The following is a 15,765-nucleotide window of genomic DNA, read 5'->3' on the forward strand; positions in this document are numbered from 1 at the left end:
TCAATAATTTCAGAACCAACGAGTCTCAAAAACAAGAAACTAGTTAGTATTTGAATTTTTAGTTTAGATATTTCCTCAGGAAAAACTCTCTCTCTTCTCTCTCAAAAACTTTAGAGAGAGAGAGTTTGATTTTCGGCAAAGTCCGATCATGATCTCATATGGCCGTTCTAACCTCGCCGTCCGGTTTATCCGGCTCCTGTACAGCATCGACTAGCTTCTAAAGTAGTGTTGGCTGGCTTTTGTCCGGCAATTTTGCCGTCCTGTTTACGATGTCTTCGGCTGGCTTTATTATCTGAGTTGGTGATGCTGTTTTAGGTGTTGTGTCACTTAAAAGATGGATTTCTCCGGCTTGTTTCTTTTGAGTTCTCGGTTTGTAGAAGTCTTTACAGAGATAATGTCTTAGTTTGAAGGAAAGAAGAATCTTTCAAAGCATATTATGATTGTCTTAAAGCTATTAGTTTCTTTTTAGAGTTTCGATTAACTTAGCAACGGTGACAAACAAAGGATTCAACGACCGATTGTATTTCGGCGATGATATTCTCACCGGAATCGATGCTCAACGGCGAAGGTTGATGTCGGAATTCTTACGATTACTCATCCAGCAGCATGTGTCGCGTTTGTATCCAGTTGCTGACACGTGGGCTTGGGTGGAGTACAAACGAATTTTCTTATGCAGAAGGCAGTTATCGGATAGGCTCTTGTTGGGTCTCAAATATTTCTGTAAACTTTTTTGTGGGACTTTTAGTATAGCCCATGTATGATCCAGTTATGTTTAATACGATACTACACTTGCGAAAAAAAAAAAACAATAAACTTAAAATGAAACAAAATTCATTTTCTTAGGCGGCGACATTACACAACATATGGATTCATCAAAGAGTTAAAAAGACCAAAAGAAAAAAAGGACTAAAAACAGTTTGCTTCATTCACTCTCAACATCTCTATCAGTCTTTCTACCTAGTGTACCATTTCACCAGACAAACAAAAAATTGGGCATTGATCATCTTCTTCAGACAAACAACTCCATTGTCTTCAAGTTCCAAAAATATGTCTGTCTACTGGTTGATTATCCAAACTCTTGACAACATCCATCCATGGTTTCTCTATCACCAGGATTGAGTTTTTAGAAAGGTGACCCACGAATAAAACAGGGTGGTTTGAAGGTAAGATTTCGAAGTTCTTTCGTTCATTACTCTTACCCTCTAACTGATACTCATCTAACCGACGTTTTCGGTTTGTACCCTTTCCCTTTTTCAAGCCCAAGTTGACAAGTTTACCTTCTAGCGTTTTAGACAAATTGCCGTTTGGTAAATCATACTCTTCATCTTCTTCCACAGGCTTCCCGAAGTCGATCAAACATTTCGCTCTGATATGTAAACAGTATTTGAATTATAAAGGGTTCTATGTATAAAAGGCAGTTGTGGACTGACTAGGGTAAGTAGTGTAACCAGTACCTGGAACTGTAAACTATCACAGATGATGAATTTGGTGACGGGGAGAATGAGAGTCCAAGGACCTCCCCAGGAAACTCTTGATACCTCTTTGGCAGAACATAAGTGTTTAGCAACGACCACTTGCCTAACTGTCTAGCTTCTACATCAAAAGCAAAGACCTGATTCGAGGAGGTTGAGATCACAAGTGCATTGTTATTCCAGGGATGAAATCCAGCAGCGGTAACAGATGCACCATCGAGTCTTGAAATGAACCAGTGCTGCCTGTGATTTAAAACCAACATCAGAATACAAATGATAAATATTAAGCAAGCAAAGCTTCACAAAGTTCTCACCTTTGTGTTTCGAGGTTGAATACATAGATGTCCCCAAAGCAATTGATAGCAGCTAGCCACTGACCATCTGAGCTAGTAAACAATTTTGTTATTGGAGGCTCCTTAGGTGTTGGAGCTTCACCTTCATGCTCCTCCCTAGATGGTGTAAATGCATATACTAGTTCCAAACTACTTATGTCAATAGTCTGCAAAGAAAATATGATACAGAAGTTAGGGTAACTTCAGAACAATACACATAATTTGAACATAAGAATTAGATTACTAGCAAAGCACGTACATATATCCTTCTATCATGCCCTGCTATTATTAGACGAGAGCAGTCCGAACTGAAAATCATGGAATGTGCAAATGGAAGTTCAGGAAGTCGCCTTCTACTAACACTCCATGGACACTTTGTAAATTCATTTTTCTTCAACTCGAACAGACTGGGGCCAATTTGGTCAGAGTAAGCAAAATGTGATCCGGTGTTAGAAATTGCACTGCATATGATCTTTCGGGCATCTCTACTTTTAACACGAACCAATGACTTTGTTGAGGCACGACCACTAGAATCACTGCTTATATTAAGTCGAAGAATATCTAAAGTACTAATACCCTGAACCAGTAGAAGAGAAGTCTTATTGAACATCGAATTATGTACCATTTGCATGGGTATTCTCTGAGGCGCAGGACATATATCATGTGGGGAGAACTTAGTAAATTCCTGAATTGAATATGCAAAAAGCTTTGCATCATCACCAGCAGAAATAAGCATCGGAACACCCAAATGAGCCCATTTATGATAAGTGAAGTCAACCGGCTTCCCCTTTTTGCGATGTTTACGACTCGCTTTATCTGGCAGTATATCATCCGGAAAAGGATCTGCAAAAAAAAGGGGGGACCTAACAGCTGTATGTATGTTCGTGTGTATAAGAATTAAAGACCAACCAGCTTTTAGATATATGTGTTTGTGTGTATATTGGCTAAAGTGTGCATCAAAAACGAAATTTGATTGCAGAGCATATTTAAAAAGGCATTCTCAAACTTTGAATAAACATAAATCGCAATAAGACTCTGACCTTCTCGACTAATTGGTACAGCAACTGTAAGAGCTCTGATGTCATGTGTATGAGCCTTGACATAACCAATATAGTCCCATTTCTGAGAGGAAGAAGGCTTCAAATCTTGAGAACCGTTAGTACTACCAGAGAGCTTATAAAGGATAACCTACAGAGGATGACCAGAGAATTAGAATGTTGAAAACCATTGCAATGAAACAAACACAACAAACATTTCAGAATAGTACATATATTTAACTTCTACAATTTGTCAAAGTATCTGTCTCTAGTATAGTGGTACAATAATAGATCCCATATATTGTCAACACGAAATATTTCAATCAGCAAAAAAAATCTACATTAAAAACAGGTCTTCACAATTACCTTGATAATCTGATCCATCATCAACTATATTCTAAAATCATTGTATAACAGTTACTGCATTCTAGTAATTTCATTTACCTGTCCATCCGCACCAGCAGAAAAGACTCGATTATGGCTGGGGGCTGCTGCAAGAGTATTGACATCACCTTTGTGATTAGAGTGTGCTTCCAAAAGGGTTCCATGCTCACTATCCCAAAACTGGACAGTTCCTGTACTATCTCCACTCACAAGAACTGAACACCTAGAGTAAGCATGTAGATACTCAGCAAGAGAAAAACAAAAACAGACACAAAGTTAAAGCTGAACATTACAATCAGTACCTCAACGAAAGAAGTGACCAAACACAGATCTCAGAACTACTTCCTAGTCCACCAAGACCAGCTGTAATTCTGTATACCTCATGACACGAGGTAGCGTCCCAGCATCTTATCAGCCTACAAATGATTGTTGCAACAGAAGAAACAGTTACTCAGAATAAACTTAACACGTATATCCAAGTAAACAATGAATCTACAAAAACTCACCCATCACTGCTCCCCGAAAAGATCCTTTTTGCATCTGGACTCCATGTTACACTTAAAGCACGTCCTGTGAAGATAATATTCTATGAAACTAAGTAAACGAAACAAAGATTGACGATTGATATAAATACCATAACAGAGGTGGTGAAAGATGACTCACCACTGACCCTAGGCAATGATCTATAGTAAGTTAACTTTTCTAAATTAGAGATACGGTACAGTCTCACACAACCATCATCACAAGCAGCTGCAAGAATCCTATCTATCTCCTCCTCTGACTTCTCATGAAACTCATCGGAATCAGAACCATCTTCTTCACTCCCAATCTCTTCCTCATCATTCGATTTCTCACTCAAGTATCCATTCTTAATACCTTCTACATCACTCGAGAATCCGCTAATCGGAGCCAATGCCATTTGCCATATCGAGATTCCAATAGACTCAAGCACAATCTACACAACATAGAAAGACACAAAACACTGAGTATCACTCTCAAAATGTGAATCGAAAAACTGAGAGATATTTTTGAACCTTCTGCTTCAAATCGAAAAGATCCCATTCAGAAATAGAGCCATCGATGCTAGAGGAGAATAACCGACCAGAAGGAAGCCCTATAGAAGGAGAACAGCACCACGCAAGAGACGAGATTCTCGAATTTGGATCGCCATGGATAGTCTAACCCCGGAAAAATCCGAAAGAAGGCAACGGTTAAATTAAAACCAATCAAAAAACCACAAATCAACTCGAACATACTTCACGAGATTCCGATTCGATTGAAATCGGAATAGAGAAGAAGCTACTAGCGTAGAGTACGTACGAGTTGACAGTGCCATCCGACGGCGCCGGGGGAGACGAGCCAGATTTCAAGAGAACCGTCCTCGCGAGCGGCGGCGACTTGAGAGTCGTCGGAGCTGTTAGCTAGGGCTACCACCGGTGATGGTTTCCAGTCAACGGAGCTGCAACGGTACTCGAGCATGACGGAAGCAGAAGGAGAAGTGTACACTCTCTGAGAGACGGAGATGAGAGAAGAAGAAGAGGAGGCGATGAAGTATTAGGTTTTTGAGGATTTTACCTAAGGACCTTATGGGGGCGGCAATTTAAAATGGGTCTGGGTCCGGTTCCGGGTCGCCCGCACACGATTCGACCCGACCGGAATCATTCATTGGTTTGAAATTTATTTAATCCCTATGAAAAGTACATATTCTAAACCCGTCTAGTTAAATCAAAAATTAAGTTTCAATTTAAGTTAATTTATAGGTAATGTTTTTAGATAGATTTTTTTATTTCAATTCGATTTCAGATTGATTATATAAGGAAATATCTATCAAATAAAAACTCTTAACAAAATCTAAACAACTCCGCTAATTGGTTTTAAAAAATCGAGTCATATACCACGCAATCATTCCTACAAATAAGGTAATTACTAGATATTGTAGTCTTAATATTCTCTAAACTATAAAATCTCCATTCATATCTACAATATATGTTACTTAACGCTGCCGGAGCGGCAGCTACGAAGTAAAACGACATATCATGAAAAGTAACAACTAAGTAAAAAACGATACCAAAACTCGAAAATAACAGATTTAGATGATTCGCGGATGAATGGTGATGAGTACCAACGACATCAGATGAGTCGCTGAAATTTAACAGCAGCATCTCAATCTTCATCGGCGTTCATCTTCTGCGACAGTTTTTCTCTCATCACTGTACTTTCTTCTCTTTGCCTAATTGTTTTTCTTCTTTTTTGCCGTTGCCGCTCCGTTAAGTAAAAGAACATAGCCTATCTTTATATATGACAACTAAAACTTTGTCATTCAATTAGTATGAGTGAACATTGTACCAACTTGAGGAACACATTATTCTCCATTTTCAAACTCGGCAACATTTAATTACGATAATAAATTTATACATTAAAGAATTTTTAAGAAACTAATCTTATTCGCAAAATCATAATACGGAATATGCTTCCTAACGATTATAAATTGTGACCCAATACTAAACACTATAAATATATGTTTCGTAAAAGAAACATAATTCACATCAATCAATACCAAAAAAACACTAAGAATCTCTCATGTGCTGAAAAATAGTAAGTTTGAATTGGACAACGTAAATGAGGTGTATTAATCGAAATGTTCTGATTGGATTTTGATTTTAACGAGGTGTCATGGCCTATCTCCACCAAAGTACTTTCAAAACTAAAATCTATATAAAAACATGGGCCTAAACTTCCTTATCTAGAAAACTTAGGCCGGAGCAAATAAACTGAACTGAATGTACCGAACTGAAACCGATGCAAACAAACTGAACCAAACCAAACCAAAAAGTTGAAAATAACCAAATGGATATTAAATTCTATAACTGAAAGAACCGAAACATTTTGGGTACAACAGAAATATTTTGGGTAACCGAAAATATCCGAAATATAATTATAATTTCAAAAATATTAGTTATTTCTAAACTAAATAATTAAATATATATACAATAGTAAAAATACTCGAAAGTAACCGAAAATATATGAAAATAACAAAAATAACCAAAATATCTAAAAATATTCATAGAAAAATAACCGGATGGATATTAAATTTTAAAAAAGCAAAAGAACCGGAACCAAACCAAAACCGAACCAAAATTTCAAAATAACCAAATGGATACTATACTTTATAACCGAAAGAACCGATAACCGAATGGATACAAACTGAAACTGAATGGATAACCGAATGCCCATGACTAAGAAAACTTATCTAAGGGCCTGACTTGTTGAAACGCAGCGGTTACGGTTATGACTGCAAGAGTTTACGGAATCGAACGGTTACGGTTTCAAGCTTTATAAAATATTTTGAACGACTAGTTTAGCGATTAAAAATAGGTGCGATTGCGGGAGCTTTATGATTGACTAACGGATTTACGTTTATGGTAGGAAAATTACGGTTTTATGTTTTTGGCGGGAAAATTATGGGTTTATGTTTTTGGCGGGAAAATTACGGGTTTATTTTTTTGGCGGGAAAATTATGGGTTTACGTTTTTGGCGGGAAAATTACGGGTTTACCGGTTTTTGGCAAAAAAATTAAGAGTTAATGTTTTTGGCGGGAAAATTAAGAGTTTATGATAATGTTATCATCATGATGATAGCTATCATGACTATGATATGTTGATATGATTATGATGAAGATAATATGATGATGATGGTGATGGTAGTATGATATTATGAGAGGGTAATGATGATGATGATATTTAGTTGATAATAAATATACGGATGGGTGGATGAAGCCATTTGAAAAAAGATTTTTGATATTCAATCGGTTTAGAAATTTTGTGAAACTCAAATTGATATCGGTTTAGAGATTTAAGTTTGTTTAATTCATTTTAACCAAAATTGGTGGGTTCATTGCAACCCAACTTATTTGATCAATATAACCATTTGACTCAATAACTTATTTGAACCATCAACTCATTTGAGTCAAATATTTCAACTAATTAGATTTCATGGATTGAGTTGAATTGGGTTGATCCATGAAACTTAAACCATTTTGACAACCCTAAAAATAGCCTATAAAAAACAATTGAAAATAGAGTAAGTGTATTTTTCCAATGTGACCTTTTTTTATTAGATACTTATTAACTTGATAAACAACCTGCACTATATGCAGGACAAAACAGTTATTAAATAATTTTAATGTATTGACGATAATGAAGGTGTTCTATTTTTATATTGTTACATAAACGATAGTGTATTAATGATTATCAAGATTAGGTAAATTTTTATTTTATGTATTTCTAATGTTTATGTTTATTATGCTCTCTATATATATATATATATATATCTTAATAGATACACAAAATGTTAAGTATTTCCTTTTGTATAGATTTGTATATTTTAATTGCATATATTAATCCTAGTTTTGTTTTAATATAATTGAGTAAATTTAAAAGCAGAAATTAATTGGAGAAAAAAATCATAAGTAAAACTAAGGGAATATTAGGCTATGAGACACTTTTTTAAAACTTAATTTGGCTATGGGGTACTTTAGAGGTAGTGAGCATTTATTTTAAGTTTTTTTACTACTACACCCTCAACCCAACCTAACTAATCCAAACTAACTATGGTTACCAACCTTTATTTTTTTTCTCTCTTCATTCATTTTTCTTTCTCTCCACTTTACAAAAGTAAATACAAAACATTTGCAATATTTATTCTTAGAAAAAAGACAATTGTTCCATACTTTTTCTCTCTTCTCTCTCATCAAAAACACCAAAAAGTAGATCTAAGTTTTTCTTTTCTTTTCTCTTCTTAGATCTTAAAAGCTGAAGATTTTCCAGATTTCGATTCAGTTTTTCCTTTAATTTCATAAAGTTGAAATTTTCATATATTTTTTCTGGGTTTCTTCTTCTCTTATTGTATCCATCATAGTCTTAGTCAAATTCCGTCTCTTTACAAATTTTAGATTCGTCCACAAAGTGTTTGTTGAAATTCCTCAGAGAGAGAGAGAGAGAGTTGAATTAAAGAACCCAAACATATATTCTTACTATAAATTTGTAACTTAAAGGTAGTTTTTGTGCGATTTTCATTAAAACACATTAGCAAATAATGATAAAATGGAAGAAATACGAAAAATCATAAGCAGAGTGATAGGCGACTAGGGTTTCAAGAAAAGGATGATCTATAAGCAAATTACTATTTTTCCCTTCTCATTTGTATGCAAATTACTATTATGCAAACAACGTGGTCAGAGTTAGGTGGATGTGCATGGATGGTCGATAATTCCAAATGATTGAAATGACCACATGGTCAGAGTTTGGTGGATGTGTGTTGACGGTCATTAATTCAGGAACATATTTAGGGTTTTCACAAAAGAGGCTAGAACAAAGGAATAAAAGAGGAATATTCATTAGGTAAAGGGATGGGGTCTATTTATAGCAAATACTAGGTTGCCCTAATTCGCTAGAAGACAAAATAGAGAGGCGGTTTGGTCGAGCAGGTGCAAATCTTCAAGACTCAATTTTCTTCACTTGCTCGACATACAAGTCAAGTATAAAGGCCGAGCACAACATAAATCTTCAAAATGGCTCCTGCTGCACATTATGTTGTAACTGTTGCACTGCTGAAACTTCTGATGCACCACTCGACCTTATCCCGTGCGTAGATCTCGAGCATAGCTTCATTTCTTTGTGTGGCATCTCTTTGGCTTGACCACTCGACCACATCCCGAGCATTGACCCCGAGCTCAACTTCTTAGGTCCAAAAACTCCCAAAATAGGTCCATACCCACCTGTTTTACCTGTAAATCACTCCATATGCAAATATGCTATGCAATGCAATGCAAAACATGAAAAAGAAGGAAAATGGACTATGAATGCATAAAAAGAGACGCGAAACTACGTTAAATGCATGAAAAACAAGGGCTTAAACTGGTAAAATCTAGCGTTATCAACACCCCCAAACTTAGCTCTTTGCTTGTCCTCAAGCAACAAATAGAACTAAGGTAGGAGTGAGGTTTGAAGGTGGGGATTCAGAGCCAAAATATGCATGTAGAGTAAATGGGTTCAATGTCCATATTGATAAGTTGAATGATCTTTACTTAAAAACTTTAGCCATCTTCTTCACAACACAACCTAACTTCTTACTTAGTCCATTCAAGCATTCAAATAAGCATATTCCCTTTAACATTCATTAAGTAAGAACCATATATCACACTATGCAATGTGTATTGAACTCATTTGGCTAAGGATAAAGGGTCAAGAGACAAAAATGGTCCCTTAAAGAATAGGCTTAACTAACAAGGGATCTTTCAAGAATGATTAAGTTTTAGTAAAATGCTAAAGGTAAGTCCCAAGTTATGCATACAGAGATAAGATCCCATCTACCCAAAGTATAACCTATGAAACTCTAGTGGTAATCCCATCTCCCGTCCCAATAAGAACTTAACTCTACCCTTTTGCATTCATGATCTTTTAAACTCTTTTTCAGCTCATTATTTTCTTTTTCTCTTAACTCTAGGAAAAGCTTTCTTAACTCTTTGATACTTCTAGCGGGTTTGGCTTTCTTTAACAACTAAGATTCTGTTTTTAATCTCAATTAAGCTTAGGGCTTTTTACCCTTCTTCATTAGCTAACAATAACTCATTCTTTTCTTTAACAATCTCAAACCCTTTACTAGACCTTTTCTAACTTCTTTAGCTTACTTCTCCTAGAATTCTTTTTCCTTTTCTTATAAACAATGAATTCACCTCATTTTCTCTTTTAAACTCATCTCAACCATGATACAAGCGCCCACCTAGTCCTATCTAGTCCGGATAACGCGAACTAGAATTACATGAGACACTATCTCTGTCGTTACGAACCTAACACTTTCTACCAAGCTTAATCGAAATAAGACTTCACAAAACACTCACAACTGATATATGGCTTGAAAGAAGGCTTAGGTTAGGGTGTGGGGAAACTGCTCTAAAGATGAGAGTCAGCTAATTGGATCAACAAGTGTGGTGAAATGAATAAGAAGATCCAAATATTTTAGGGTAACCATGAGATCAATAAGCAATGCATAGTATGATAATTACAAGTCAGATTAGGGTTCAAATTGATAGGGAATAGCTTCAAATCACAACAAGTTTCGACTAAAGAAAATCAAGTATATGAATTCAAAAGATGGTTCAGTCTTACTTCTAGTTCACTCGATTAAGCATTAGACAACTAATAACAAGGGCATTGAATCTATCTAGTTAACATTGCAAATTTACAAGGCTATGATCATCATTATCCCCTATGCAAGTGCATGATGCAACAACCTATATGAAAACACACTAAAAGCAGCTCTAAAATGTAAATGCAAACTATATGACACTTTATTTTTTTGGAATCATTTTTAAAAAAAAATCAAATTTTTATGGGTTTTCTATACCTTAGATGATGCAAAAATTTGAATTAGAAAACAGAAAACAATGTCAAATACTTCCTGAACTCTCCCGCAAAGTTAAATTACACGGTCCTTTATGTAATAAAAATTTGATGGAAAGTTCAAGAGAAATAACAAGAAAATCTAATATGCAATGGTATTTACAAAGGTTTTGGAGTTGATACCTCATGTTTTAAGTGATTCTAGATAACTAGTGGAACAGAGGCGGCTATCTCGAGTGTTGCACTAAGACATTAATGTCTTACTCGACCCTTGGTCGAGTTCGTGCTCTGACTCTTTTTAAAACCTATAAACTGACACACTTAAACAGAAATATCAAAAATAACAAGAAAATAAGTTATATGTACAAAGATAGACATGGGACTTCCTCCCAAGTGAGCTTGTTTTAAGTCTCTAAGCTTGACTCTCATACTCATTAGGCTCATGTGGTTTGTTAAATGGAAATGAGGTCCCCTTTGGAATGATCTTTTCAACTATAAAGCCTGAATCTTTGTCCATTCATTTTGAGTTCAGCTTTTGCTTTGCTGACCAAGGTGGTGGTTCCATCAGGTGGAATGTCTTTGATGCTGAATGGTACCTGGTTGGATTTCCCATGGAGCTCCTTGAGTTGAACCTTCAACCCTCTCATAGTGTCATTTAGCTCTCTTATGGCCTTTTCCAGTCATTTAGACTTCTTCTGAAGCTCTAACCAATTATCAGATGGGAAAGTGTTTTGCTCTACATGCATGTCGAGCTTAGAGGTCGAGTGTGAGCATTTTGAATGAGTAGAGATTGAACTTGACCTACTGGTCGAGTTTGGTGGTCGAGCATGGGTTGGACATGCCTCTTTTGCTGCCATAACCTGTGTTTTTGACTAAAGCACACCTTTAATGACATCTGTCCATGCTACCACCTTGTTTGAAGCAAATGCCTTCTTTGAGATCAAGGTCTCACTAGGAAGAGACTTAGCTTCAACTCCCTTAGTTAAAGAAGTTTGGAGTTGATATTCAACTGCAAGCTCTTCTAACTTTTCTGGAACACTCTCCTTCTGTATAGTAGTATTGCACTCTTCGCTCTTGGTTAAAGGAGTTTGGAGTTGATCTTCAACAACAAGCTCTTCTAGTTTTTCTGGAACACTCTCCTTGTGTAAAATAGTATTGCACTCTTGCTCAGCACAACCATTTCCTGAACTTCTTGGGATCTTTCTTTCATCATCTCTTTGTGATGGTAAGCATCAACCAAGGGTATCTTTGCTTTTAACTCTTTGATGCACTTGATGAACATCATCTTGTGTTTCTTAAAGATCCTCTCTTCAATCTGTGCAATCCTTCCTGGAAATGGCAGTTTAAGTTCATAAGGAGGTGGAATAGGGATTGGGTTACTCGGGTCATGTGCTCGTTCAACAAGCCGAGCAAAGAAGTCGAGCTCAATTTCTTGAGTCGTTTTTGCAGTTAAAACCTCCCTTTCTTGATCCTCACTGTCCTTTGTGACAAAACTATGAATTGTGGAGATAGCATGAGCCTACTCCTTGGGGTATTGAGTAGCTTTCGTAGGGAGTTGGCTTAGATGTTGTGGTACTGAAGTAGAGGCAACTTGCCCTTCCATTGTCCTGAGTTTGGAACCTAGTGATTCTATTTGATTTTGGAGATCAACGAAAGTAGAATCCATCTTGGTATGCATCTTAACCAAATGCTTTTCTAACACTGTAACACCATTGTTCTGAGTTTGGACTAGTTGCTGAAACATAGCTGTGAAGTCAGGAACAGCTCGAGGTGGTGCTGGTTGAGGTGGAGGTGGGATAGGTGGTTCAAATTGTTGTCTCTGGCTGAAACCTTGGTTGAAGCTGTTGTTGAATGGAACATAAGGTTTGGATTGAGGTTGTTGTTGTAATTGAGGATATACGTGATCATGTGGATTGGCCACATTGTTGTTTCTGTATGAGAGATTGAATGAGGTGGCTTGTAACTGTTGTAGCCACCTTGTATGTAGCTCACTTCCTCATATGGGTAAGTCTCTCCTTCTTGAATCTGTTGTTGCTCTTCATCCGTAATGTAGTGAATATGTCTCTCAACGATTGGTCGTGGTAGAGCAATGACCAACTTATCAATCTTTGCATGTAGAGCCTGGATATCCCTCTGATGCATTTCCTCCATCTCAGTGTTGCCTCAAATTGAACGATCATACTCATCACAATAGTTCCCATCAGATTGAGCTAAGTTTTCTACAAGTTCTCATCCCGATGCTACATCTTTGTTGAGAAAATTGCCATTAGAAGCAATATCTAATAGCATCCTTATCTTGGGCAAAGCTTCTCTATAAAGTGTGCTAAGCAGTGAAGCTTTCTTGAAACCATGGTGAGGGCATTGAGTAGTGTAGCCCTTCAAGCGTTCCCAAGCTTCAGAAAATGATTCAGAATGCCTCTGTGTGAAACCCGAGATTTCATTCCTCAATCTAGTTGTTCTTGAGTTAGCGAAGAACTTAGCTAGGAATGCCTTTTTACAATCAGCCCAAGTGCCTATAGATGAAGCAGGCAAAGTCTTTTCCCAAAGATGAGCTTTATCTCTAAGTGAGAAAGGGAATATCCTGAGCTTGAAGCTGTCCTCACTAACTCCATTGATCTTGGTTAGACTACATAATCGATCAAGACTATCAAGGTGATCCAATGGGTCCTGCATTGAAAGTCCATGAAACTTGTTCCCTTGAATCATAGAGATAAGACCACTTTTCATCTCAAAGTTATTGTTCTGAATAGGAGGGGGGACAATACCAGCTCTCTGATAGTGGTTTCTAGGTGCATCTCCAGAACCAATGTTGCCTGGCAACTCATTAACATTCGCCTCATTAGCCATCACTATTGGATCTGAAGTGGCTTGTTATTCTTTGAGTTCACGCTGAATCCTGTCGATGTCGTCTCTATACCGCAAGAGATTATCAGAACCTTGAGAACGAGTTTGCATACGTTTTGATGTTGCGCGGCTGTTATACTCGACGTGCTAGTCGAGTATGAGTACCTACAAAACAAAAACAAGCAAATGAAGAAAGAAGTTAGTAACCAGAAAGAAGTAAATAGAACTTGAAATGGATACAACAGAAATATTTTGGGTAACCGAAAATATCCGAAATATAATTATAATTTCAAAAATATTAGTTATTTCTAAACTAAATAATTAAATATATATACAATAGTAAAAATACTCGAAAGTAACCGAAAATATATGAAAATAACAAAAATAACCAAAATATCTAAAAATATTCATAGAAAAATAATCGGATGGATATTAAATTTTAAAAAAGCAAAAGAACCAAAACCAAACCAAACCGAACCAAAATTTCAAAATAACCAAATGGATACTATACTTTATAACCGAATGTTAGTGCATTGTGATCTCTGGTTTTGATGTGTGAGTGTCTTATGCATTTGATCCGTGTTTTCTTGTCATGTCTTTGCAGGTTTACTCGTGACACATCTTCGAGGCTGGTTCGAAAGATTACTAGAGTATGGTCAAACAAATTTGATGGTGTCTTCTATAGCTGGTCATGTGTTCCTCGGGATCGACGAGAAAGATATTTCCTCGAGTTTGCGGTATAGTTTTTTTCTCTTGCATTCATTTAAATGTTTAGCTGTGAATTATCTTCACTAACATCATGTCTTTGTTATTTGTAGAAAACACACCATTGGGATCCTTTGATAACAAGAACAGTTCAATACTATTTTGAAAATATATATCGCCGACGGATGAAAGATATGATTAGCACTGTGAGGACTAGTCGAGAGTGTCCTAAATGGATCATCGATTCCCATATCTGGGAAACGATGTGTGCATATTGGGATACTGAAGAAGTAATTGCAAAGAGTCTAACATATTCCAAGGCTCGCATGTCTGACCGTAATGGGTTCGGTCCTCACATCCATTTATCAGGGCCAACGTCGTATCAACAAATCCAATCAGAAATGGTAAATTAATTCTTGTTCTCTCTGTTATTTGTTTTACATAGTCCATTGCAAGTTTAGATGTTGTCTTAGTCCTTGTTCATTTTTAGCATTGTAGGAAGAGGAATTAGGAAGGACGGTAGGTTTTGGTGAGGTCTTTGTCAAGACGCATACCAAACCAGATGGCACTTATGTCGATAAGAAGACGGAGAAGATTGTTCCGAACTATGAGCAGAAATTGCAGGAGAAGTTGTCTGAAATGGAGGCAGAGACTTCAAATATTTTAGACGGGGAATCATGACCTCGGCAGCTCACAGCAGATGACTGTGCTCTCATCTTCCTATAGGTAAAGTTTACATTTTCATAATTATGGTCTGCATATTCTCATGCTCTTTAGTAATTGTTTGTCTCTTTCTTTTCACAGTCTATAAAGACAGATTCACGAGGAAATTATTATGGAGCGGGCAACCTTAAGGAGCATCTTCCGGATCTAGTCACTGGAAAACGCAAACACTTAGGAGAATCTTCTTCTTTCGTGGCATTGAAAGTGCAACTGAAGGAAGCTCAACAAAAAATTGAAGAGCAAGCTGCTTATAATGCAAAACGTGAGGAAGAGCAAACCAAGGCTGTAGCTGAGCAGAAGGACAAGTTGGCACACTTGTCTTTGGTTGAGAAGTATTTGCGCCAAAGTGATCCGGCCTTTCTCCACTTCATCGAGTCTTATTCACCTGAATCAACTATAGAGCCTATCTCATCTCCAACTACTTCTTAAGGTACTTCTCCCTCTTTCAAAACTAGCATGAACTTGTCAAAACTTGTTGTCTTTTGAGAATTTAGTGTAATCTGAATCTTGTATTTTGGTTACAATATAAATGAATTTGGTGTTTGTTTGAATCATGAGTTTGGTTTTGAAATTTAGTTAAGAATTTAGAGAAAGCATTACAAGATTAAGCAATATAAATCAGAAATACAAAATAACGTTTTTTTCTTTTCTCTGAAACCGTAGTCGTTACTCAGTCACAGATTAGTCGCAGACTAATCCCTACAATAATCGAAGTTTATATAGTTTAATCGTAACTTAATCGTAACATAGTCGTAACATATAGCGACTATTTTACGACTAATATTACGACTACGTGCATTAGTCATAATTTAGTCGTAAATTGGCGACTAAAATTACGACTATTGAGTTTAGCGACTGTGGATGTGCG

The 15,765-nt window shown here is 36.6% G+C and overlaps 2 protein-coding genes and 2 pseudogenes across 5 annotated transcripts; 2 read left to right on the plus strand and 2 right to left on the minus strand.

Annotated features, from left to right (window-relative positions):
* Window positions 1-73: 73 nt before the first annotated feature.
* On the minus strand, window positions 74-4,924 carry PCN (Transducin family protein / WD-40 repeat family protein). Of its 2 annotated transcripts, NM_116813.4 has the most exons (11): window positions 4,546-4,798; window positions 4,260-4,403; window positions 3,889-4,180; window positions 3,732-3,795; window positions 3,528-3,641; window positions 3,286-3,448; window positions 2,845-2,992; window positions 2,064-2,647; window positions 1,787-1,971; window positions 1,455-1,715; window positions 74-1,366 (listed from the first exon to the last, which is right to left on the minus strand). In NM_116813.4, exons 1-11 carry the CDS (start codon window positions 4,702-4,704, stop codon window positions 1,033-1,035), a joined length of 2,448 nt encoding a protein of 815 aa, NP_567317.2. In that variant the 5' UTR covers window positions 4,705-4,798; the 3' UTR covers window positions 74-1,032. The 2 variants fall into 2 exon arrangements, with proteins under 2 accessions (NP_567317.2, NP_001078355.1); NM_001084886.2 differs by having other exon boundaries at window positions 812-1,366; window positions 4,260-4,924.
* On the plus strand, window positions 163-794 carry AT4G07408 (uncharacterized protein). The gene has a single exon (NM_001340564.1). It carries the CDS (start codon window positions 573-575, stop codon window positions 759-761), a length of 189 nt encoding a protein of 62 aa, NP_001319877.1. The 5' UTR covers window positions 163-572; the 3' UTR covers window positions 762-794.
* A 5,683-nt stretch (window positions 4,925-10,607) lies between the features above and the next one.
* On the minus strand, window positions 10,608-13,580 carry AT4G07415 (annotated as a pseudogene; the record flags this gene model as incomplete). The annotated part of the gene is made up of 1 exon: window positions 10,608-13,580.
* Window positions 13,581-14,035: 455 nt separating this feature from the next.
* On the plus strand, window positions 14,036-15,326 carry AT4G07420 (annotated as a pseudogene; the record flags this gene model as incomplete). Its single annotated transcript has 1 exon — window positions 14,036-15,326.
* Between the last annotated feature and the right edge of the window lie 439 nt (window positions 15,327-15,765).

This window comes from Arabidopsis thaliana, chromosome 4 (assembly GCF_000001735.4).
Source record: "Arabidopsis thaliana chromosome 4, partial sequence".
In the NCBI taxonomy this organism is placed as follows: domain Eukaryota; kingdom Viridiplantae; phylum Streptophyta; class Magnoliopsida; order Brassicales; family Brassicaceae; genus Arabidopsis; species Arabidopsis thaliana.